A 26,503-nucleotide genomic window follows, 5' to 3' on the forward strand; every position below is an offset into this window, starting at 1 on the left:
TGCATGAAAACGTATGAGTAAATGCACATTTAGTGTCTATTATTCTGTAAAAGACAGTGCTTTTACAAAAGATCCAGGTTGGAGTGGAGGAAATAAAGCAACAACTGGGACATCTAATAGTAGATAAGGCTTCGGGGCCAGATAATATGCACCTGAGAGTATTGAGGGAATTAACGGATATTTTCAATAGTTCACTGGAGTCAGGACAGGAACCGGAGGATTGGAGAGTAGTGAATGTAACAACATTATTTAAGAAAGGATCTAGAGAAGAATTGGGAAACGATAGACCTGTTAGTTTGGACTTCAGTTGTGGGGAAGGTGTTGAAGACATTAATTAAGGACCGGATGAGGAATCATTTAAATAAATACAAACTAATTAAAGGTAGTCAGCATGGGTTTACCAAAGGTCGTTCCTGTTTAACAAATCTTTTAGATTTCTATGAAGCAGTGTCTGATTGGGTGGATGAGGGAAAGGCAGTGGACATAGTGTATCTAGACTTTAAGAAGGTATTTGATGAGGAACCACTTCAGAGTTTGTTAGCCAAAGTGAGGGCTTGTGGAGTGGCTGGTCAGGAGGCTAATTGGATTGCAAACTGGCTTAGTGATAGGAAGTAAAGAGTGACTGTGAGTGGGAGGATGTCTTGCTGCGAGGAGGTAGGTAGTGGGGTTACTCAGGGATCAGTACTCAGACCATTACTATTCATTATTTCCATCAATGATTTGGATAGTGGAGTGAAGAGTAGACTTTCCAAATTTGCAGATGACACAAAGTTTGGAGGTAAGGTGGATAGCAGAGGGGGTGGTGATCAGATTCAGGAAAGTATTGATACTTGCATAGATTGGGCAAAGGATTGGGAGATACCATGTAACCTGAGCAAGTGTGAGGTGTTGGGGATTGGAAAGAACAATGAAAATAGAGATTACAGGAGGTAAGGGGTTATTTTGGTGCATGTCACACAGGAGAAGGATCTGGGGATGGTAATAGATATGGAAAGTAAGCAGGGAGCGCAGTGCCAGGCAGCTGTAGACAAAGCAAAGAGGGTTTTAGGTTGTATAAGGAGGGGGATCAATTATAAATCAAAAGAGGTGATGTTAACATTGCATAGGAATTTAGTGTGGGGAACATCTAGAATATTGTTTGCAGTTATGGTCACCACCACAGTCTAGTCACCACAGTAAGGACATAGATGCCATCGAAAGGGTTCAGTGCAGAGTTACTAGATTTATTCCAGGCCTAGCTAGACTCAGCTATGAGGAGCAGCTGAAGGAGACAGGGCTTTATACACCAGAAAGGAGGTGGTTATGAGGGGATATGATAGAGATGTTTAAGATAATGAAAAGTAGAGATAAAATAAATGCAGATAAATTATTCAACAGAGTAGACAGTAAGAGGACCAGGGGCCATAGCCTGAGAGTAAAGAAGTGGAGAGTTAAGACGGTAGAAAGGTAGGGGTCTTTTACTCAGAGAGTAGTTAATGCATGGAATGGTCTTCCTGGAAAGGTAGTGGCAGCAGAAAAAGTGGATAACTTTAAATTATAATTAGATAGGTACCTGGAAGTGAGGTAGATAGAGGGGTATGGGGATGTTGGCAGGACTTTTAGGTAGCTTGAGCATTGACAGGTGATTGAGTGTATGCATACGGATGGAGTGCTATTGGTGGAGGTCTCATCAAGGGGTGTTGTGTGGTTGATGCATGTTTTTATCCAAGCCCATGCCCCTTCCCTTGAGGAGAAAAAAAATACAAAAACACAAAACATAAAAACAAATAAATAAGTAAATATAATAATAATAATAATAATAATAATAATAATAATAATAATAATAAAATAATAACAAGCCGGTAGGTGGCGATGGGTCGCCGAGTCTGGAAACTATAAGATATAGAGCAAAATGGATGTCATATAGCGGATAGGGAATCACCTTAAGATTATGCATATCAAATCTCATCCAGTTCCATCTACTGATAACTACTCGGTATCCATTTGAATGAAAATTACCGAAAATGCGGTTTGAAATCGGAAACCCCCAAAGTTTGAGGGGGTGCTGTGGGTGTACAAAGATCTAAATCGAAAATCCGGCTCGTTCGTTTGTGTACAATGTATTCCAGACGATTAGTGTGAATTTTCATGACCATCCGACCATAACCCTAGGAGGAGTAGCATTTGGCGCGAAGGCACCTCCAGCTTTCGCATATTATCGATTTTTGCACTAATTGACCTTTGACCCCTGACCTAAGCGAAATCGGTCAATATGTCCTGAGGCAAAGTTGTAGTACTCATTGAGTACCATGAACCTGCAAAGTTTCATTCGTATTGATGCACTCACCTGGTCGCTTGGGGGCCTTCAATTTTCGCCAATTTTCGCGCATACCCTAATTGTAGGGGGCGCTGCGGGTAAAGTATTCCATATATCACAAAAACCGGAATAAATTTGATAGAGCATCACCTGTAGATCATTCGTGCCAAATTGTATAACCCTACGTGGGATAATGGCTTTCGGAATTGATTTCGCGTGAACGGTATCAATTTTAAAGGTTTTTCGGTTGTTGCTCGGGAACCAAAGCGTCCTGAGCAACCATCACAATTTCCAAAGCACTAGGTCATAAGATGTACCTACCACCCGAGTTTGGTCAAAATCCGCCCACGTTTACTACCAATTATGCTGATGACAAACGAACAAACATCCAAACAAACAGACAGAATTACTGACAATAAGGGTCAACTATTTTTGTGACCCAATATTAATAATAATAACAACACAATAAAAACCTCACAAAAACACTATTTAAAAAAAAAGAATTGTATTTACTTCTTTGGATCTTGTGTTGATAAATTAGTGTGGTGTTGAAGTCACGCAGACATGATGGGCTGAATGGTCTCCACCTGTGTCTGATTTCCTTGTACTACGCATGATAAAGGATTCGGGCATTTACCCATTAGACACAGACACAGACACAGACACAGACACACACTGTATTTGTCACTTAATTATAGTAAATGATGATTTGAGCATTGAACATTACTGATACTCATTAATCACATTTTCTTAATAAAATAAGTATAAAACATTATATTAGTCCCAAATTCCTGCACATGAACACAGAGATCTTGTATATTGTCTAAAGTCGATCAATAATCAGAAAAAAAAAACAACAGCAGCAACCAAAAAAGAACAATAATTGACAACATTGTGTTCAACCAATTATCTATTCATTGTATTTTCTTTTCAAAAAAAACCCATATGATGAGTCCTCCCATTTACTAAGTTAATTTTGATTGGTCCAGAATGCGGACAAACATTTTTAAAACGTTCAAGGTTGTTTGTCGATGGTGAAAAACGACATACAGACGATCGTGGCCATGAGTTCATCATTCGGTGGATGCAGCATCACCATTACCGAGCGGAGAACGACGGTCCTTCTCTTCCTTCAGATGTCGGATGAGGAATGTGATTGGCTCTTGTGGAGTCTCCGCGAGCAGTCCGGCCATCATGTCCTGCATTGCACATTGGTGGCATCACCAAAACATTAACGATATTCGAGTTCGAAAATCAACCCCTTCCGTTACCTGTGACTAACTGTGACTAACTGTGACTAACCAAAACAATTCTGCCACGTGACTAACTTTGCAATAATCACCTATCGTTATCAGCATCAATGTACCTCACTCTCGACAAAGCTTCGGTCCTGCCAAACACTCCCTTGGTAAGGGTTGTACTGTTACGGATCTGGAAGCCTTTTACACACAAACAGACAGCAGTCCCCGTACCTTAGTTATTTAGATAAGTTTGTGTTTATAGTTAGAATCCCTCCTTCTGTCTAATGGGAATTTCGTGTGTGCGCTACGAGTTATTTTATAGTTAGAATTATTATTACAACAACAACAACAACAACGCCACCGTCCCTCACTCGACCCAGTCGCCATTGCCCACGTGGTTTTGGCTGAGGACGTGGGCGGAGCCTACGTCGCTTCAGATCGAGGCTCCGCTCCGAGGAGGGGCATAGAGCGTCTCCTCCAGCCAATGAGCGAAGGACGAGCATCGCACGCGTGCCCCAGCCAATCAGGGGGCTGACCGCCTCAGGGGCGGCCCCGCCCAGCCAGAGGGAGTGTTCGGCCCGACCAATGAAGGGCGGCCGCGAGTCGCTCGACAACCCCTCGTCCAATCCGGAGGCCTGTCCCTCAGAGCAGTGCCCTCGACCCGCGGGGAGGGAGGATAAAAGAAAGTAGCGAGCCGTGGAGAAAAAGCAAGCAAGGTTCACCCCCTTTCGTAAAGGAGAAAGAGAGGAAGCTGCTGGCGTTCTCATCTGGTCCGTGTCCGTGTCCGTGTCCGTGTCCGTGTCCGTGTCCGTGTCCGTGTCCGTGTCCGTGTCCGTGTCCGTGCTGGCTGGCGTCCGTGGCGCCGTTCTTGGTCCCCGGAGCTTGGCGCGGCGTTGTTGGCGGTGGGTTCGAGTCTCGCCACCGGACAAGCTCGAGCAGACCGCACGAGGGGGCAAGTGCAAATACAGGCCGCGGCCTGTGTGTGTGTGTGTGTGTGTGTGTGTGTGTGTGTGTGTGTGTGTGTGTGTGTGTGTGTGTGTGTGTGTGTGTGTGTGTGTGTGTGTGTGAGTCGGGCTTTCAGTGTCGTCTTCATCAGATAAGGTGCATTTTCTATCCAAGATGGCCGCCAAATCACGTGACTGGTGTCATAGCTTTAAACCTATATGCAGCAATGGTTTTAGATGATACATGCAATGTTTCACTTTGATTGGATAAATGGTTCCAGATAAAACATTATTCATTATTTTACTTCAATCCAATATGGCTGCCAAACCATGTGACCTATCAATTATATTCATAAACAAACTTGTATCCCCAAGTCTTGAAGAAGGTGTGTGTGAAATTTCAAGTCGATCTGTCCAGCCCTTCTGGAGAAAGATTATAAAGGGTTTTGGGTAAATCCTATATGACCACCAAACCATGTGACCTATCAATTAGTCATTAACAAACTTGTACACCTTTGTTATCAATTGAATGCCTATGTAGAATTAAAGGCCTAGCAAGGGATCGTGCAGCCTGGAAAGCAGCCATTAGGTGAACCACGGCTTACACATGCAAGCATGGAAACGGCCGTAAAACGATGATGATGATGATGATGATGATGATGTACACCCATTTCTTGGGGAATATGTGTGTAAAGTTTCATCTCAATCTCTTCAGCTGTTTCAGAGAAGATTTTTGAAGTTTTTTTTTGTTTTTAAAAATATGACTGCCAAACCACGTGACCTTTGACGTCATGATATTTTTTTCCCAGTAAGTTGTTGCACAGATGACACTCAAATTTCAATTTTTTTTGATATACAGCGTTGTACATGTCATAATGAAGGCACCGATGACATCATGGTTAACAGCACTTATACCCCTTGTGAAGATCTTGACAATGGGCCATAGTTCAATTTTTTTTTCCCCAGCAAGCGGTTTCAGAGAAGATGTCCAACGTTTTTTGTTTTTTTTTCAAAAATGGCGCCCATACCACGTGACCTATGACGTAATAATTATCACTTTAAAATTCTGTGGAGAAAGGCATACTTTGGTGAAAATTATTTTGTGCCAATCGGACTAACGGTGGCCAAGAAAATGAATTTAAAAGTGAAAAAAAAAAAACCAAAAAACCCCCCCAAAAAAACAAATAATAAACATAGGGGCAATACCCAAGGGTACTCACCTCATAGCAGCTGGATAACATAACCAGGGAACCACTGGTAGGCATGGTTGACCCACAAAATATGTAACGTAGAAGAAAGTGAATACCTACGGATTTTTTTTTTTAATGCCATGAACAAACCTTGGTCCATCACGGGTGATAAAGGTTGTGGTCGTTTCATCGAAATTGTGTGTGGTTTCAGAGAAAAAGCAAATACATATTTGGGGGGGCAACCCCACCCCACCCCACCCCCAATAGAATTCCTTAGACCCCAATTTTTTTCATGTCGTGAACAAACTTTAGTACATTATAGGTGATGAAGGTGGTGGTCAAGTTTAATTGGAATTGTGTGTGTAGTTTTTGAGAAGAAAGCAAATACCTCTTTTGGGGGGCAATCCCCCACTCCCCCCCCCGCAGACCCCCCAGACCTTAATTTTTTAAATGGTGTGAACAATCTTTGGTACCTCACAGGTGATGATGATTGCGGTCATGTTTCATCGCAATTGTGTGTAGTTTCGGAGAATAAAGCAAATACATATTTTGGGGGGCAAGTCCCCTTCAACTTCCTTCAACCCAGATCTTTCTAATGTCATGAACACATTTTGGTACAACACGGGTGATGAAGGTTGTGGCAAAGTTTCATCAGATTTGTGTGCGTCTTTCCTGAGATCAAAGCAAATACCTCTTTTGGGGGAGAACCCCCCCCCCCATAGACACCCTTCGACCCCAATGTTTTTTTCATTGGTGTGAACAATCTTTGGTCTATCACTGGTGATGATGGCTGTGGTCATGTTTTATCGAAATTGTGTTTGTAGTTTTGACGAAGAAAGCAAATACATATTTTGGGGGGGGGGGGGCAACCCCCCTTTTAAATCCCTTAGACCCTGATTTTTTTTTAATGGTGTGAACAAGCTTTGGTTCATCAAGTTCATTCATTTGGTCAAGTTTAATGGAAATTGTGTGTGTCGTTTCTGAGAAGAAAGCAAATACCTCTTTAGAGGGGAAACCCCCCCATAAACTACCCCCGTAGACCCCCTGAGACCCGATTTTTGTTAATGCCGTGAACAAACTTTGGTACATACATGGATAGGAGATGAACGTTGTGGTAAAGTTTCATTGAAATCGTATGTTTAGCTTCAGAGAGGAAGTTGCAAGTATCTGTGGACGGACGGACTGACAGGTGGATGACCTGTCCATCCCTTAGGCCTGAGGGTACCAAGCCTGTCCATCCCATAAGTTCCCCGAAACTACATTCCAGGTGAGCTGATAATAAATAAACAGAAGAGAAACAATAGGTTACGCATCCTGAAAGGCTTGGTACCCTAATTATAAAGTCCATTTCCAAGAATGTGCCGCAGCAAATGACGCAAAGGGTAGGGTACTCTAACCCAGGGAAAGAGGGGGTGAGAGTGCCCTCTAGTTACAATAATGGAAACGTAACTTCAAGAAAAGTTATTGAAGATAAAGTTGAAAATGAGCATTCGATGCATTTCCTTTCAATAATTGGCATTCTTCACCGTTCATCAAATTTCAACTATAAATTTACTCTCAAGTTTTTCTCTTTTATTCCAAATCTGATCAAATCCTTCATCTCAGCACACAGTTCCAGGGCCAGCAGCGAAGTGCTCACCAACAGGTGAATATAGAGTGTTCATTAAAAAAAAAAAAATAGAATAAAACTCAGCAGGTGAAGGTCACGATTGCAAATACTTGTTTGTAAAATAATTTACTGGACATTCAAATCATTGTATGTTGTGTCTCGTCATCTCGTTGAATTAATGATGTTTGTCAAATTGACTTATAAAATAAAATTGGGTCGATCATTTGTTAAACGTACTTCACAGGATGAAAAACATTTCATCAAAGCATTTGTTTCTCTTTCATTATATCATAGCTCCGCACACGAGGTAGAGGAAAGCATAGGATCAGCGGAAAGGTCAAAAGAACAAAGACGAGTGAAGTAAAGGTCAGACAAAGAGGAGAACCAAGCATGAGCACGAGTGGGTATACTTACATAATTATGGTCCACACACAATACACCGTCTTGTACGTTTAAGATAACCGAGAGACGTTACTGGAACAATATTCCAGCACAATGATAGTTGGCACAGGTATTTCATGTCCTTGTTGAATTGTATTTTAATTATTTTACTCCGGAGCTTCCTTGTCATGATCTGTCCACATCGTTTTGAGATTTCACGTATATATCGTTTTTTGGTCCCAACTCTCACTGGTGAATACTTAAATAATTTTAAAAATCCTCGGATCCGGATTTGGATCCGAATCTTCACCAAAATCTCAACAACTCATCCTTGTCACACATCCAACCTGTCCACCAAATTTCGTCCGAAGCCGTCAATAACTTTTTGAGATATTCTGTTCACAGACAGACAGACAAACAGAGACGGGGAGGGGTAGGGGTGAAAACATAACCTCCGTCCACCTTCGGTGTCAGAGGGAACAACATCTACTCTGGACAGGCCAACAAGTTCCATATCCTGGGATACAACAGAGTTTCAGGTTAATCTTGGTGTACATCTGTCTGTCTTTCCAGCAACATAGCGGTGTACACTTTTTAACCCATGAGTTGTCTTCCTTTCAACATGGCCAAACCATCTCAATTAGTTCCTTCTCAAAACAACACGTAAACTATCATGACATAACTCATCTTTCTCTCAAATCCAAAGAAGATTTCCTTTTTTTTTTTTTTTTTTTTTTAAAGGAAACCACACATATCCATCTACCTCTTCTCATCTCAGTTCGATCCAGTCCTGAAACATCCTCCTCTTTGGCCGTGTTTCCCTCCCATACAACATGACATTCCTAATTACACAAGCCCTGTAGCTCTGGCCTTTCTTTTTCAAGGATATATTTCTCTACCATTAGCGGAGGCAGAAGTTCTCTGTACTTCTTCCAGGCACTCCTAACTCAAGCAACGGGGCTTGATCTTGCTCCACCACTCGCTGCAATCATGTCACCCAAATAACACAACTCATCAACACAACCCAAACAAAAGGGCATCTGACACAATCACCTCGACCTCCGCAGGGGCCTGGGAGCTTTCACCCTCCCTGCATGTCTTGCGGACAAAATCACCATTTGTTCTGAGCCTGCTCTTCATTCCATGACACATCTTGTGTATCAGTTCCTTACAAGTGGAGCAGGGAATCTCCCATTGCTGACAATATTTCCTTTGTCTGATCGCAAACAATGACCTTAGTTTTGGACACATTCACTCAAAGTCCCTGAGACTCCATATCACCTCTTCCCATGTCGTCAATTTCTCCAACAGTCCTTCCTCAGACTCGGCGATCGAGACCAAATCATCAGCACAAAGCAATTCCCAAGGTAATCCAGTTCGAATCTCCCATGACAAGCCTCAAGCGGAATAATAAACATCAATGGACTGAGCACACACTCTTGATGATGAACACCAACCTTGACTTCAAATTACTCTCTTTCCACTCCATTTACCCTGAGAGATGTTCTCGGCTTTCCATACAATGACAGGACCACCTTCGCCGTCCATTCATCAACTGCTCGTTTTCAAAGAGCCAACATCACAACACTACGAGGAATCCGGTCAAAAAGTTTCTCCAGGTGAATAAAACCAAAGTGCATTTTCTTTTTCTTGCAATTGTCGAACGACAAAGGTTGAGTCGGTCGTCCGACGAGCTGGCATGAAATCAAATTGCGCGTTATCCATTGAGACTCTCTCCCTGATCAACTTTTAAATCCTTCTACCAAGGACTTTCATAACTTGATCCAAACTCTTTATACCTCTGTAAGTGTCACGTTTCAAAATGTCTGCTTTCCCTTTGTGGACAGTGACGATTACACTCAAATTGGAGGGATTCGGAATACCAAGTTCACTGATATATATATAATTTGATTGAATGTGAATTAGAGATTTTTCAATGACAAGTTTGGTTCCTTCTCACCCAAAGGAATCTGTATCAATAAATAACAGTCGACGCTGTTATAAGAGTGGAAAACACCGGTGGAGGTTTGGAATGAATTGTTGATGCTCATAACATCCATATATTGGTGTGTATGTGTGTGTGTGTGTGTGTCATTATGGGTGATACACACAACTATGTACAGTACTTGGAAGTCAATTGCAATTAACTAAGAGAGAGGGTGTAGCTGGGAGTATAGAAGGTCACAATCAGCATCATGGGAATGCGTAAAAAGTGGCACCAAGATCTGATCGTTGGATAATTAAGGATATATATATATATATATATATATATATATATATATATATATATATATATATATATATATATATATATATATATATATATATATATATCCAACACCAAATGAGTAAACCTACTGGGCATATTCATTATTACAGGAAAAGAAAGCAGAGCATGTTGTAGATATCATGGTGTTGTGTGATGAAAGATGATCATCAGTTTGGAGCATGCGGTTTAGGGCAATGAAGGCAATCCGTGTGATGAACATATATGACGTATGTTGGGAACATATGGTGTGAGGAACAGATCCACCAGGAAAATATAACGAGACTCTGTCTTCGGTGGGATCAAAATCCAGTTTCTCTCGGAGTAATAAATCTCTGATAACATGGATTGCCTACTCATGCCGTGTTATCATTAGCCCGTTGCCGCGCGTTGCGGAATACGGGGCTTCGCAAATTTTCAACAAAGCTTTATTATGATAATATTGAGAAGACAAGTTAATAATTCGGTTCAAATAATTTTCATTATTATTATTTTTTATTTATATATATATATATATATATATATATATATATATATATATATATATATATATATATATATATATATATATATATATATATTTTGCCCTTTTTCTATTATTTTTCCCCATTTTTTTTTTGCTTTTATTTATTTATTTTGCTTTTTTTTGTTTTTCCAGCAAAATCGCTCGTCCGATTGACATAAAAATTTCAAGGTGGAAGCGACGCCCCACCCCCCACCCCCCATTGAAAATATTTTAATTGCAATTGTGACGTCATCGGTCATGCGGGTATGGCAGTCATCTTGGATTAACCACAAAATAAAACCATTAAAGCGTTATATCTCTGAAACCGCTGATCGCACAAATTTGAAACTTGACATATTTCATTCCAATCCGAATGGGGAATCGAAGATTGTAAAGATGACGTCATAAGTGAAGTGGTAGACCAGCCATTAGATGTTTTAACCAAAATCCTTGTTTACCATCGAGATTCAGTGAGTACATCCAGGCCGTAATTTTTTTTTACCAATTGAGCTTTGACCATCAAATCTTCAACAAACCTTAATTATGAGATTGTGTTAGAACACAAATTAATAAAATGTACAATTTTTTTTGTTTAATTGTCATTTTCATCAAGTTTAGTTCGAGTACAAAGCGGACACGGACGGCCTTTACATTTTGAGACGCTTTCCAGTTGAACTTGTCAAGCAATGCCGAGTGCACTGGAAAAGGAGTGGTGCTTGGGGGACATGAAGACGACAGATCACGACATTGAATTGGATTGTAGGGGTGAACCATTTCAGGTCCTCTTCGGAAGCGCTCTCGCCAGTATATGCTGAACCAGTCTGACTGACGGGTCTGTGATGATGAATCACCGCAGCTCTGATTCCCTCCCCACGGAGCAGGCGACATCCATTGTATTACATGGAGATGTATTACATTTTGTATGATATATTATATAATTAGAGGTGAACACGATTACTGTAAGGAGGCGCAAATAATAATTATGATAACATCATCATGCATTATTTCATGTTATCGCTTGGTTAACTAAGATTAATGGCATCGGCACACTCACCTCAAAGAGGGCTCCGATAGCGTGCTGTTGGAGGTACACCTGTACCTCCTCCTGCTCCTGCTCCTGGGACATTTCGCGGTTGTCAGTATGGTCTCCGGTCTTTCAAACCGAGCTCAGGACTCGCGAGTACGACATATTCAGGGAAACAATCGGGGCTCCCTGTTTAAAGTGGCGACCGCTCTTGATGCAGACCCAGCGAGTGCACTGCCCGACCCTGGGGTTTTGCTCCGTGCCCCACGCGGGGACCTCAATACCTCAATCGGAGGGCTCGATCCGTGGCACGAAGTTTCAGCACAGCGTTGAGCAAGGTGGTCAAGATCTGCTTGGACTGCACAGTCAGAGAAATAGCTTTCTGGAGCAACCTGAGCTTGGCAAAGGGAGGGGTTGCCCGTGGGATGCAGGAGGCAGTGGCTCGAATCCCTCCTTGTGGGTGAGAATGCTCCGCACGAGCGATGCGCATTGATCATGTGCTCTGGGGGCTGCGAATGGAGTCGTCAGCGAAATGCACCCCGTGACGGGCGGGCGTGCTGTGGACTGGAGTTCCTTTGGAATGTTTCCGCTCCGACTACACAAACACTACCCACTCCTACGTCAATAGAGTCTGAGAAACGAATTTGATAAATAATCATCAGATGTCGTTTCTTCAACCTCAAACCCCCTCCCCCCCCACCGTCGATTTGCTGTTGTGCGGAAATTTATAACAAATGTCCACGAGTCAGTCCGACAGGATGGTGCACAGGTAGGCAACTGACTTACCTGTGAGCTCGCTATCATATGCATTAGAACGTTGCATCCCAAAGTGCACCGCACCTGGGATGAACCTTTAAATCCAAGGATCTACCTGCCAGTATTACTTCGTGAACGTTGAAGATCCTGCGGCGTCTTCCCCGAAGAGTATGTTACTTATCACTGGCACCATTCTTTTTCTTGTGTCGTGTAATCTTGAAGATAATTATGATTGAAGATCTCAGAATGAGAGCCATTTAAATGCAGCATCAGTGGCCTTGTGTAGTTCTGAAAAGGACCCGCTAAATCTCCTCTGCACGTAGTCCTGTATAACATGTAGGACTGTCTGATCGTGGTGGTCACAGATACACACTGGGACATGTAGGAGGACTGTCTTATTGTGATGGTCGTGCACACAATGGGTACATGCAGGAGGACTATCGGGTCTTGATTGTCACATGTACACACTGGGCACATCTACTCCGAATGTCTGATTGTGGTATTCACAGGTACACACTGGGTACATGTAGTAGGACTGTCTGATTGTGATGGTCACATGTACACACTGGGCACATCTACTAGGACTGTCTGATCATGGTGGTCACAGATACACACTGGGTACATGTAGTAGGACTGTCTCATTGTGATGGTCACATGTACACACTGGGCACATCTACTAGGACTGTCTGATTGTGGTGGTCACAGATACACACTGGGTACATGTAGTAGGACTGTCTGATTGTGATGGTCGTGCACACAATGGGTACATGCAGGAGGACTGTCTGGTCTTTATTGTCGCATATACACACTTGGCACATCTACTAGGACTGTCTGACCGTGGTGGTCACAGATACACACTGGGTACATGTAGTAGGACTGTCTGATCGTGGTGGTCACAGATACACACTGGGTACATGTTGTAGGACTGTCTGATTGTGATGGTCGTGCACACAATGGGTACATGCAGGAGGACTGTCTGGTCTTGATTGTCGCATATACACACTTGGCACATCTACTCGGACTGTCTGATCGTGGTGGTCACAGGTACACACTGGGTACATGTTGTAGGATTGTCTGATTGTGATGGTCGTGCACACAATGGGTACATGCAGGAGGACTGTCTGGTCTTGATTGTCGCATATACACACTTGGCACATCTACTCGGACTGTCGGATCGTGGTGGTCACAGATACACACTGGGTACATGTTGTAGGACTGTCTGATTGTGATGGTCGTGCACACAATGGGTACATGCAGGAGGACTGTCTGGTCTTGATTGTCGCATATACACACTTGGCACATCTACTCGGACTGTCTGACCGTGGTGGTCACAGGTACACACTGGGTACATGCAGGAGGACTGTCTGGTTTTGATGTCCACAGGTACACACTGGGTACATGCAGGAGGACTGTCTGGTCTTGATGTACACACTGGGTACAAGCAGGAGGACTGTCTCGTCTTGATGTCCACAGGTACACACTGGGTACATGCAGGAGGACTATCTGGTTTTGATGTCCACAGGTACACACTGGGTACATGTCGGAGGACTGGTTTTGATGTACACACTGGGTACATGCAGGAGGACTGTCTGGTTTTGATGTCCACAGGTACACACTGGGTACATGTTGGAGGACTGGTTTTGATGTACACACTGGGTACATGCAGGAGGACTGTCTGGTTTTGATGTCCACAGGTACACACTGGGTACATGTCGGACGATCTGATCTTCATGGTCACGTGAACACACTGAGCTCTCAGAATTTGCTTACACCGATACATGTGATGGGTGGTAATTGCATGGAGGGTGTGCAGTCAGTTCGAGATGGGTTCGGTTGGACACCAGAGTCCAGACAGGCACCACGAACATATTCCAAAATTCCTGCCTTCACTGCTGCAAGGTAGGCAAATGCAAACCACCTCGTGTAATATTTGCTATTAAATGAGAGAGAAGACTTTCGAAATTTTCGTGATAAAACATGTAAAAATGGGGGATGACCTGTACATTTTATTCCTCCTGGCTTGGTAACAATAGAGTTATTATGATGGGCTCAGGCAGCAATTTGAGGTCAGAGAAGCCGTCATTAGCTTGGTCTTCGTTTGACGGTTAAGATGGCCAGCTTACGATCGCTTGATATCTCAAGGTCCTGAGTTCAAGCCCCTGTCATCCATTAATTAACACCAGGTAGGGTGACTGAACCTGTCACCTCTCCGAGGTGGGCAAAATGAGTACCAGCTTACTGATATCCTGCGTTGGCGGTGAGTACCCTGTGTCATAACCTGCATCAAGCCATCCGAGTATCCAGGATTGTGTCCCTTAGCCAATGAAGGTGTATTCGCAGGAACGCATGGAGGACCAAGCAGCAACCATGGACGCAAACCGACTTCAGCAGGGAGGAAGGTGAGCACCAACTGTGTGGAAGCGAGGAGGGTACGACAAGCCACCGGGGGGGCTTTGCCCGGGGAGGAGCAAGTGTCTCGGGGTTCAAAATCATCGCACTGCCGATTGCTGTCTCACAGATGTGATATGCTCCAGGTGTAAGCAGGAGAGGTCGTATTCATGCAAGTTCCCCTCCTGCCAACAAATGTTCTCCTGGAAGGTTGGGAGGAGTGGGCAGTAAAGGGAGGAAAGTGTATCGACATGCAGGGAGCATACTTTAGAAATCTGATTTTAGATTTCCTCTGAATAAATTTGATGTGAATATGTTAAGTGTAAAAAGGTTTGTTTTGATGAATCTGATCTCGAGAGGATTCAGTAAAACAAAAAAAACAAAAAAAAACAGTTGATGCTGTGTTTTCAACCTGCCGCAGATAGCAAATGAAAACTTGCTGCTTACATTTCCATTTAGATTGCCTTGTCAGCAAAGATTGCTTGTCCGAAATCAATAACCCACCAAGTAAGGTCATGCTGTGGGGAAACGCCTCATGATTGTTTCAGATAGCAGTCGGAAGTCCATCCTCCATGATCATGATCACTGAGAAGTGCATTTACCTTGCATGCATCAAACTGGCTTTTCAAACTGCATCAAAACATTCAAAAAGGCAGCAGCAAGTAGGTCAAGCTAATTAAGAATGTGGGTTTGGCCATCCTCTTGTCGGATCATCGGGGTGCCCACGACAAGTTGTGAACGTTTCCATGGCTGAGAACCAAAACGTTGCACCGATCGCCACTGCGTCACAAGGTGTTATAGATTAGGGAAGGAATTTGGAATTTGGCCAGGGTACCAGCGCACAATCACCCACCTCTTGCGAAAGATATTGTTGGGATCATCAACATCAACTGGCAAAAGCTACCCGATGGTGCGCCAGGGAATGACGTCCTTTCGAGGACGACAAACGTCCTCGGTCATACAACGCCCGGCCTGCAAAGCAGAAGGATGTCTGTCTGTCCATATTCTGCTCTGGAATGGAGCACAGACTAGATGGCTAAAAGGTAATCATAATGCCATTCTGTCAGTTGTCTAAATTAGAGGTACCTGGATTGTTACTTGAGGTCTACCTGCCAATTATTCTCAGGCTCAGTTTCCAGAAGGTTAAAATGTAAATCTTTTTAAAAGTTTATGTCTTCAATCTCTCATTTTGGCCTTACATGTGGAAATGAGTGCAAATAAATAATAATTCAAGTTTGTCCGCTCAGTAGTCTGTCTCCATCCCTGTTTTCCCGGTCATTTGAAAGGTGTGTTTACCTTCAATTCACTGCATTAATGCACTTACCGGTAATTGAGATGAAGGTGTTTTCCAGGCCGTTGTAGTTTATTGGAGTCTGTTAAATTTAGAGTATGAGCTCAGCAGTGGCTGCGTTGTCATTGGTACGTTTGCAATATTGGAAGCCAACTCATCTGCGAAGCAAGCCCCACCATGTCTGAGTGTGGCACGTCTAATGGTACCCTGATACCATTTGGGCAATTAACAACAAGAGCTGCCAACATCCCGAATTCGGAGCTACAGAGGTGAACGCCAGCTGCGATATTCTGCCTGATTTAGACTCCCGGGAGTCCTTGCGTTGCTGCATCAACCCTTTTCTTCCTTCGTGAATCACTCACTGACCACCCATTGCTTCCATTCCCAACTCCCATTGGTCTTGACTCGAACTAAGTGCCTTTTTTCTGCGTGGCTGCTTTGCTCTGCAATGTGAAAGCGTGTGACCCTTCATCTTGCTCTCTCTCTCTCTCTCTCTCTCTCTCTCTCTCTCTCTCTCTCTCTGACGGCACAGAGACTGCTTGGAACAGGCCAATCCAAAATGTACACCTCGTGAGAGTTTGAGCTTGAAAAAAGAAAATCAACGTATACTCATCAGGAACAATCAATTCCCCAGCATTATTTTTCTTCATACATATAGAATTATAATCTGTTATATGTGTGTATATGTATATATATATATATATATATATATATATATATATATATATATATATATATATATATATATGGATAGTTTAATGTCAACATTAGCTTTTTATTCTCGAAAACCCAAAAGTACAGGGAACTTGATGAAACCACCAATTTATCAAGGTATTTCCCTGATGGGCAGATGTGCTTGTCCAATCAATGTGGGAGCACCTTGACATCTGCATATACATATTTGGGGTAGTTAACCCTAATCCTACCAACAAGGGTCTTTTTGGATCCCAGGACTACATTTTGATGTGTTATTTCTATATTATTAGCTCACCTGGACTTTAGTCAGGTGAGCTTATGCGATGGAGCAGTGTCTGTAGGTGAGTGAGTGAGTCAGTACGCAAACACTTCAGTCATTAACGCTCGAACCAAACACACAATTTTGATGAAACTTCGCTGCAAGCTTCATATCTGATGCCTAACGAAGGTGTATTTACCACATCAAAATCTGCGCTCATTAAGGGGGTCTATGGGGGTTTTTTGACCCCACCCATCCCCTAAAATCTATATATTTGTTCTCTTCTCCAAAACTACACACAAGATTTTGATCAAACTTAACAACAACCTTCATCACCAATAAAGTACCAAAGTTTATCAACCACATCAAAATCTGCGCTCATGAAGGGGGTCTGCGGAGTGGTTTTAGACACCCCCCCACCCCCCAAATAGATATTTGCTCTGTTCTCCAAATCTACACAGAACGTTTTGATGAAACTTGACCACAACCTTCATCACCCATAAGGTACTACAGTTTATTGACCACATCAAAATCTGTGCTCATTAATGGGATCTACGGGGTGGTTTATGGACCCCCCCCACACCCCCCCTAGGAAAATAGATATTTACTCTCATCTCCGAAACTACACACACACGATTTTGATGAAACTTAACAACAACCTTCATCACCCATGATGTACCAAAGATTGTTCCAGGCATTTAAAAAAATTAGGGTCTGCGGGGGTGGGGTTTGAGAGACTGTTGATCCTGATCCAGGTGAGCTTCAGGTTGCACAGTCCTTCTTTTTTCCTTTTCACCCCTGTTTGCACGTTTGTTTGTGCACGAGATATCGAAAAAAAAGTTGTGGACGGATTCTGATGAAATTTGCTGGGTTGGTTAGGTATGTGACAAGGACAAACTGATGAGATTTTGGTGAAGATCCAGATGTGAATCCGGATACAATAATTTTTTAAGCCATTCTTCACCATTTATCGATAAGGCCAAAAACAATACATAGCACAATATTTTTTAAAAGTTCGGGATGGATTTGGACAAAACTTCGTGGACAAATTGGGTGTTAGCCAATCACGAATTGATTCGATTTTGGTGAAGATCCGAAGATGATAATTTCATTTTTCGAGGTGATTTTTCACCATTGACAGATGGGGCCAAACACGATACATGTCATTTTTTGTTAATACAATGTCGAGGCTCATATGAGAGCTAACATACAGGATGTACAACAAGGGGGGGCATGAGACAAGAGTGGTGGGAGAAGAAAGGAAAAAACAGTGGGGAACAGAGACACGAGGAGATCGGTGGAGGGGAGAGGGATGGGGTGGGGAACACAGGGTAAACAAGATGGACACGACAAGGACTTTCAGGTCCTTACACGACAGAGATGCTCAGGAAGGAAGACAGGGAATTTGAAGGAGGTGGGTTTGGGGTGGATTAATGGGGGAAGAAAAGATCGAGGATTTGGATTGGGGAAGATAAGAGGTGGTGGTGAACAGCTGTTTTGAAGACCTGGAGGGAAGAGTGGGATTGAAGAGAGTGTGAACCTCTGTTTGTTCCAAAGGCAGGAAAAAGAGGAATTCCAAAGGCAGAAAGACCACCGACCTGCCTGCGGTGAGAGAGTGAGAGGCCCAAAGGCTCAGCCTCATCGCAGGAGATACCAATGATCCTAAATGTCTTGGTTTGCACAGCGTGACGCCAAGAAAGGTGAGAGGCAGGAGCACCAGCCGAGAGGGGAGAGCAGTTGTCCATCAGGCAGCGGATGAAAGCTTTGTAAGTGGTCAGGAGCTCAGGTGGGCCGCGAAAGGACTTTTCTCGATGGAGAAGGACTTTTCCCAGTCGGCGACTGGCTTTGGAGGCCAGGTGTGACTGTTGGTCTAAAACCAACAAAAGACTGTGACTGTTTGCATCTGCATAGAAGGATCATGCAAGTATAGAGATTACAAAATAAAAACATATCATGTTATGGTTTTTATCCCGATCACTCAATAGTGAAGAATTACTTTAAAAATTCTTGCATCCAGATCTGGATCTTCACCAAAATCAATCAAGTCTTCCTTTTCACACACCCAACCTATCCAAAAAGTTTCGTCCAAATCTGTGTAAAACTTTTTGAGATAGCTTGCTGACAGACAAACAAACAAACAAACAAACAGACAAACACAGGGGTGAAAACATAACCTCCATCCACCTTCAGTGATGGATGTAATGATCAAATATGGATCTTCTTGGTTTTTTTTTGCCAAAAGTCGACAAAGGTTCGTCTGATCGGAACAAAGTTGCCCTCTCTAGATAGCCTCGAGGATGGCGCATTTATGTTTAATTTACATCATACCTCTGCAGGTGAAAGGTCAAGGTCAAATGGTGGTCTGAAAAAAAAAAATCATGTCTTTTGTCATCGCTCAATGTTGCCGATTTGTTAGCCTTTCGATGTTAGCCGATGTTGCCTCAAAGACCGCTCGGCCCTTCCAAGCTGTCTCGGCATCATAATAGTATACCTGCAGTGAAGTTGTGTACCTGATGTTTGATTCGTGTCCTTGACCTACATTTTCCGGATTGTTACGTAATTGACAAAAGGCACCTTTTTGATCATAACATGAATAATTTTCCTCCGATTTTCACGATGTTTAGTCTTGTGGTCGTTTGTAGATTGGGACACATTTTATCCGTTCACACTCAATCCCTAAATGTGTTGGATCGCGGGCGACGGGGGAGGCTTACCCTTGCCGATCGCTTTGTGATTGCACATATCCAGTTCAAGTGTGCTATCATTCCTATGATTACTTTAGTAATTCAATTGCTAATTAGTACGGGTTACTTCGTAATTAACAATATTGGAACTTATCAATGTTTAAAGCACATCATCGATCAGAGACATAGACAAGAGAATTGATTGTAATTGCTTCCTTTCTAATGTATGAAGTTGATGTATCAATCACCCTGGGCAAAAACAATCAAAATTCCTGCCCAACTCCTTCCCAACTCAGATATTTTGTTCACATACAGGAAGGCAATGGCAAACCACCCACAATAACCCTTGCCACGAAAGAGGCTTCAGTAGTACCGACGTCACAGAGTGTGGTTCATCAGAATCAGAGTTTTTTAGATCCTCCTGGAGGATTTATAAGTCTTACTCACGTTGTTGTTCTTCATCTTCATCTTGTGGACTTTTTTGTTTCACAGCCCACAGTTTTCATCGAAACTTCCTGAAGCTTGGCATATATATGTAAAAATACCCCGCGCAGACAGTAACCATCTCCGATTTTGAAAATTCCTCCAAGAAAAAAAAAAGTTATGACGTCAAAATATCTCCGCTAATGGAAATCACCTAAAAATTATCTCCGAAACTAGGCAAGCTTTTTGAATTCTGTTTGCGGGAATCAAGCCGGGCATTAGCAGAGATAATTTATCGCAAACCTGATACATCACTATGACGTCATATTCGTTTTTATGACGTCATCATTAAGAGGACGAGGATCTTAGCTCATTCGAGCTTGTTTTGATAAATATTAAATCTTAAAAACATTTTCTGAAACAATATAAAAATTAATCACACTTGGTGGTGTCTTGTTGATCACTATTCGAACCCCAGCCGAGTCGTACCAAAGACCCTAAACATGGTACATCGTACGTGCTGCTTACTTGATTTTGATGTTCAGTGCAGTGTTTGAAAGGACAGAGCACGGACAAGCAATCATAGGTTGGCAACACCAGCGCAGGTTTCATGCACCTGTTGACCTCCTCCTGCATATTTAGGATACTTGTGAGGAAGCTCTTATTATTATTATTATTATTATTATTATTATTACTATTATAAATTACTTTTAACTTTAAATGGAAACTCAGTTGAGAAATTATTTACATACTCTGCTTATTTTCAAACTGATATCGAAACCAAAATTAACTTCAGACTTTTGTTCCCAACGCCATACATTTTGCACAATTACTTCATACGTCCTTTGTTTTGGATGTAAAATGGACAACGAGGTATTAAGATTACAACAGTAACTGTCACCTGTAATCGAGAGAAATAAAGATGATCCTTTATAAAAGAAAAGATGTTGAACAGTGAAGTTGAGATGAATCATTCTTTTGGAGGGTCACGATTCATGTTGGAAGGATTCCAATTGGGAAAGGTGGTCAAATTTTTTTTTTTTTGCTTGTTGAAGATCCTGAATTCCAACAAGTAATTATAAGCAAATAATAGTCAGGTGAGCAATTCCTCCAAAGAATGTTAAACAACCATATTTCTCCCTCTAGTGGCACTTCACACGATGGCAGTTTTTCAGGTGTCATTCAATGGAGAATTCAACTCAGAATGACAGTTCAGTTCGGAGGCTAATACACTCCCAAACTGGAAGGGCACTCGGTCGAGCGCATACCTCCGCCAAGCCGATTAGTTTACGTTTTGTGTCCCACTGTTAGGCCGGATCTGGATTCGGACCTGAACTAAAATCGAATCGGTTTGTTCTTCTCACCTAACCAACTCATCCACCAAGTTTCGTCCAAATCCGTCCATAGCTTTTTGAGATATCATGCTATATATTCGTTTAGTCACATCGCTCAATGATGAAGAATCACTTAAAAATATTGGGATTCAGATCTGGAATCGAATCTTCACCAAAATCGACTCAATTTTTCCTTGTTACACATCTCAACCTGCCCACCAAGTTTCATCTCAATCTGTCCACAACTTTTTTTTGAGAAATCCCACTATATGTATAGTTTGTTGGACCAATCTCTCAATGGTGAAAAATCATTCTTAAAATTCACGGATCCGGATCTGACCAAAATTCTAATCATTTCGTCGGTGTCACATACCCAAGCTCTTCACCAAATTTCATCTGAATTCGTCCACAACTTTTTGAGATGTTTCGTTCACAGACAGACAGACACACACAGACAGGGGTGAAAACACAAATCTTCATCCACCTTTGGTGGTGGAGGTAATGAATGAACCAACAAGCTGCTCAGCAGTGAAGAGTAAAATGGTAAAATGTATTTATAGCCGTGAGACGAAATCGTTGCAGATACAGTGTTTCAATTTCAACAATCCATATCTGCCCAAAAAATAAAGATTCACCATTGATTTGGAAATAAATAAATAAAAAAGCACTATCACATCCGCCACCGAAGGTGAAGGAGGTTATGTTTTCACCCCTTTCTGTCTGTTTGTCTGTCTGTGTCCAGGATATCTCAAAAAAAGTTGTGGATGGATCGCCATTAAATTTTGTGGACAGGTTCAGTGTGTGACAAGGACGATCTGATTAGATTTTGGTGAAAATCCGGATCCGGATCTGACTACTAGAAATTTTAAAAATGATTCTTCACCGTTGAGAGATTGGGCCAAAAACGATATACAGCAGGATATCTCAAAAAAGTTGCGGACTGATTCGGACAAAACTTGGTGAACATGTTGGCTGTGACCACGATGAAGTGATTCGAATTTGGTGAAGATCCCATTCTGGATCTGGATCTGGATCTGATCTTTTTTAAGTGCTTCTTCACCATTGAGAGATAGGGATATATAGCAGGATATCTCAAAAAGTTGTTGACGGATTTGTACGAAACTTGCTGGACAGGTTGGGCGTGTCGCAAGGACGAATTGAATCAATTTTGGTGAAGATCCGAATCCGGATTTGGATAGAAGAATTATTTAATTTTTTCAAAGTGATTCTTCACCATTGAGAGATCAGGGCCAAAAACGATCCAATACTGTATAGCATGATATTTCAAACATGTATTGGGTCCGATATGTTCTCATGGATCAGGTATTATGTGGCGGAGGTATGTGCTCTACCGAGTGCCCTACTAGTTGTCTGATGTCTTGCTTTAAGTAACTGGAGAGTCCATAGAACACGATACTCTGCAGTGTCCAAGTACAGTATATACAGCACGATACTTCAATTTTAAACCCAACCTAGTTAAACCCAACCGAGTTAACACAGCACCCCCATGTGGTGACACATAGCATTCTTAAGCTGACAGTTTTACCTGATGATCACTGATGATTCGCCAATAAGCGATGAAACTGGTCCGGTAGCTGATGGGTGTATAGTATTGGGATTCTCATGTGTGCACTATGTGAGAACGTCTTTGTAGTTGTTGAGGAACTCTGGGAAGGGTTCGAAACAGCGTAGCACTTACCTTGTGTAGATCTTCTTGGGTTGCTTTCTGCAGCTACTTCAGCTGGAGGAGTGTGGGAAGGGTGAATCATTTATATAATCCTAGCCCCCTTGGTATAGTCGATTAGGTGAGAGCTGACTTGCTATTCCCTCCATTCACAGGTGAGAGATGTAGGTGGGTCTTTATTTATTTATTTATTTATTTATTTATTCACTGCTTTTGACGTTTGCACGCCAACTTTTCAAACGTTTGACGTTTTGAAAATATATATGTATATACTGTATACATCTATATATATATATATATATATATATATATATATATATATATATATATATAAATATATATATATATATATATATTTATCATGATAAATCATTTAAACTCACCAAGTCATTTACATCTGTCGGGCTTGGATCATGATTAATTTATAAGCAATTTTCATATTAATTTTTTTTGTTTTATTATATTTCTGCCGTTCAGCCTGTGATTTTGTATAATCATTTGACAAATCAATATCCACCTCTTGGGAGAGACCAAAGGTAGAACCATCTTTTCCAACATGTCATTTATATTAGATAAGAAAAAGTGATATTATAAAAACTTTCATTGTTGTTGATTTGAAATAATATATGTTAATATAATTGACCACAACATTTAGAATTTAATTCTTGGACTTGAAATGTTTGATAAACACCATTCCGTAAGAATTTCATTACTTCAACAGGTGGTGGAAGACCAAACTGTCAAAATAATATTTGTCTTGACTATTATGAATACAAACCCAATGAGAACCGTTCCCATTATTATCTTCCAAATTTATTATAATATGCTTTGTATATTTAGACAATTTTGTGAATTCATCTCTCATACAAATAACCGCATTATTAATTTTTAGTTTTCACAATATTTTCCAAGTTCTATATTTGATGTTGTCTTCTTTCCCAATTCTTTAAACCACTCATCAATGCAGTACTCATTTATTTATTAGAAAGATATAATCCATTTCCCCTTTTAGTTAATTTTACTTCTGCTTGTGCGATTGAAGAAAGCATATCTCCAACTAACAATCTCGCTATATTCGGTAGGCTTTGAAGTTTTTCAGCAAAATCTACAATTACACCACTTCCACTAATTTGTTTCTCCAACTCTTTGTTATGTCTTTCCAACTCTTTTTGAGCTCGGAGTTGAGCCTTCCTTTCGTTGGCAGTTTTCACCGCTGCCGAGATACCACCCGTCAATGCTCCAGCCGCACCTTAAACCAGCAAATAAAGGAATTAGAAATGGGAGAAATCCTCCACTCGTCTCTTATTGAATATTTCTTCAACATTGGTTTTGACATTTTAATTTTAAGTGAGCCAGTATCGTTCAAGATTTTCACCTGTTCACTTGTGAGCAAAACATCAATTCCTACTGCTCCTTTTCTCTGAATTATATTCATGTTAATCATACAAGGCTTTTCACTTTGGATACATAATTTTAGTTCATTTTGGTTGATTTGATTTGATTTGTAAACAAACATGAACACAACAAACCTGAAAAAGTATCCCCAATTCACCTCTCAATTTCCAAAAAAACAGGTGCGAATGGAACATACTGCACAGGAAAATGAGATGGTAACAAATACAGCTCCAACAATTGGAAAAATGACAAAACAAATTCGTACTAGAACCAACAACTGGGAGAATGACAAAAGAGCAGGAAAATACAAAAAATAATTGGACCGAGTGGGGATAGACAAAGAAGGCTCATTGGAATGTCGAAGAAGAAGTCAACTCAACTGGGACAGAGAACGAATAATAATAAATGCCCAAGATCAAGGACACAACACCAATGGATGTAAAAAGATGGTGGGACCCAGTCAGATGAACAAGGGTAGGTTCTGCAAGACAGAGACAGAAAGTACTAGTCACCTGCTTTCAGGATGCAAAAAGCTATGATCAGAACAACTTTACACACAATGGCACAACAAAGTTTGCAAAATGATCAATTGGCATATCTGTAAAAAAATATCAACATCCAGTTCCAGAAAAGTCATGGAAACACGAGCCAAGGACAATCATTGAAAATAAGGACATCATGCTCACGTACGACCTGATTATCCCATCGAGCGGGAACAGAGAAAACAAAGCTTTGTGACCGGACATTGTTCTCAGGAACAAAAAGGAAAAGACAGCATTGCTGATTGAGACATCAGCACCCAGCGATTTTTGCTTAAATAATGAAGAAATCAAGAAAATGGCCAAATACCAGGACAGGATCCAAAAATGACATCAAGAAATCTTGGAAGCTGAAGAGCATCGAAATTGCACCACCAGTGATAATTGGAGCAACAGGAATAATGAAGAAGAACCTCACTGAGATTTTGAAAACCATCCTCGGGAATATTACCACAAACGAACTACAATTGGAGACAGTCTGGGGTTTGGTGACGATCCTGAAAAGAGCCCTCGGACCAAAACTCTGAGAACAACAAAGTTGAGAAACAAGAACAACAAAAACTCTGAGAACAACAAACAGGTTGGTCCATGAACGGTGATCCCTTACCAAAGCGAAGATGATACTTTCAGTCCTGGGAGGACTTTGTTCCAGCTGATTTTACCCCCAATGGAGATAATAACCAATGACACACACATACACATCCATTTATAGTTGTCTTTAAGGGTCTGCAGGATCTTTTGGGTCTCTTTGAGCCTCTTGGTCTTTTGGGTCTTTGGAATGTTTTGGGTTCTCTGGGTCTTTGGGGTCTTCAGGGTCTTTTGGATCATCCTGGTCCTTGGGGTCTTTTGGGTCTTCAAAGGTCGAATGGGTCTCAGCAGTCTCAAGGGTTAAAGGGTACATTCCAACAGCACGTAATTAATAGATGTATGCAATTAATATACACAAAAAGCATGCCACATGCCCCCCCTCCCCCCCACACACACACATCCATTTTTAGTGAATGACAACAAACAGGAGAAGCAGAAGTTAGGTATGAGACTGCTTGTTGTGATTTGTCTTCCTTAAGTGTATCTTGCCCTGATACTTTGTTTTGTCGGTTATCGAAAAAAAACTCGTGGTAGCAATTATCAGGTACTGTACTGTCATCCATCCCTCGGAGCAAGGCGTCTGCCATCCCTCAGATGGACATTAAACAGGAGTCCCGTCTGTCGGTATTAGTTGGCCTAAACACTGCTGGGAAGGTAATGGCAAACCACCCAGTATAACTCTTGCTCAGTAAACTGCTTCGTTGACATTGACGCTCTGTGAAGAGTATGGTGAGAGAGTGAGAGAGCGAGAGAGCTTCTACCCCCACTGAACTATGATGTTACTCACGTTTTTTGATAAATGTACAATTTGTTGTGACTAATATCACTCCATAAACAACTTTGCCAAGTAGTATTCTGAATGTTCGAAGAATGTCCTCATGCCCAAAGTCATCAGTTTGAAGAAATACTGCAGACCTTCAGCTAAGAGTTCTTGGCTTTTGATTGTTGGTGGTTTTGCAGCCAGTGTGAAACCATTTGAAGCTCTTTTACAGTGTTGTATTAAATTATTG

General features: G+C 41.7%; 1 protein-coding gene across 3 annotated transcripts in view; it reads right to left on the reverse strand.

Moving 5' to 3' along the window:
* C14H8orf34 (chromosome 14 C8orf34 homolog) overlaps positions 1–12,026 on the reverse strand; it is a 36,856-nt gene extending 24,830 nt beyond the window's left edge. For 2 of the 3 annotated variants that reach the window (XM_085855448.1, XM_085855447.1), the window contains exons 1-2: positions 11,487–12,026; positions 3,399–3,495 (exon numbers count right to left, since the gene is read on the reverse strand). In XM_085855448.1, the coding sequence (XP_085711574.1) occupies positions 3,399–3,495; positions 11,487–11,558 (169 nt within the window). In that variant the 5' untranslated portion in view covers positions 11,559–12,026. The remainder of the gene's footprint in view (positions 1–3,398; positions 3,496–11,486) is intronic. The other variant, XM_085855449.1, reaches the window with a different exon arrangement.
* Between the last annotated feature and the right edge of the window lie 14,477 nt (positions 12,027–26,503).

Source organism: Eptatretus burgeri, chromosome 14, assembly GCF_056783735.1.
Source record: "Eptatretus burgeri isolate ZD-2024b chromosome 14, Ebu_testis_v1, whole genome shotgun sequence".
Classification (NCBI taxonomy): domain Eukaryota; kingdom Metazoa; phylum Chordata; class Myxini; order Myxiniformes; family Myxinidae; genus Eptatretus; species Eptatretus burgeri.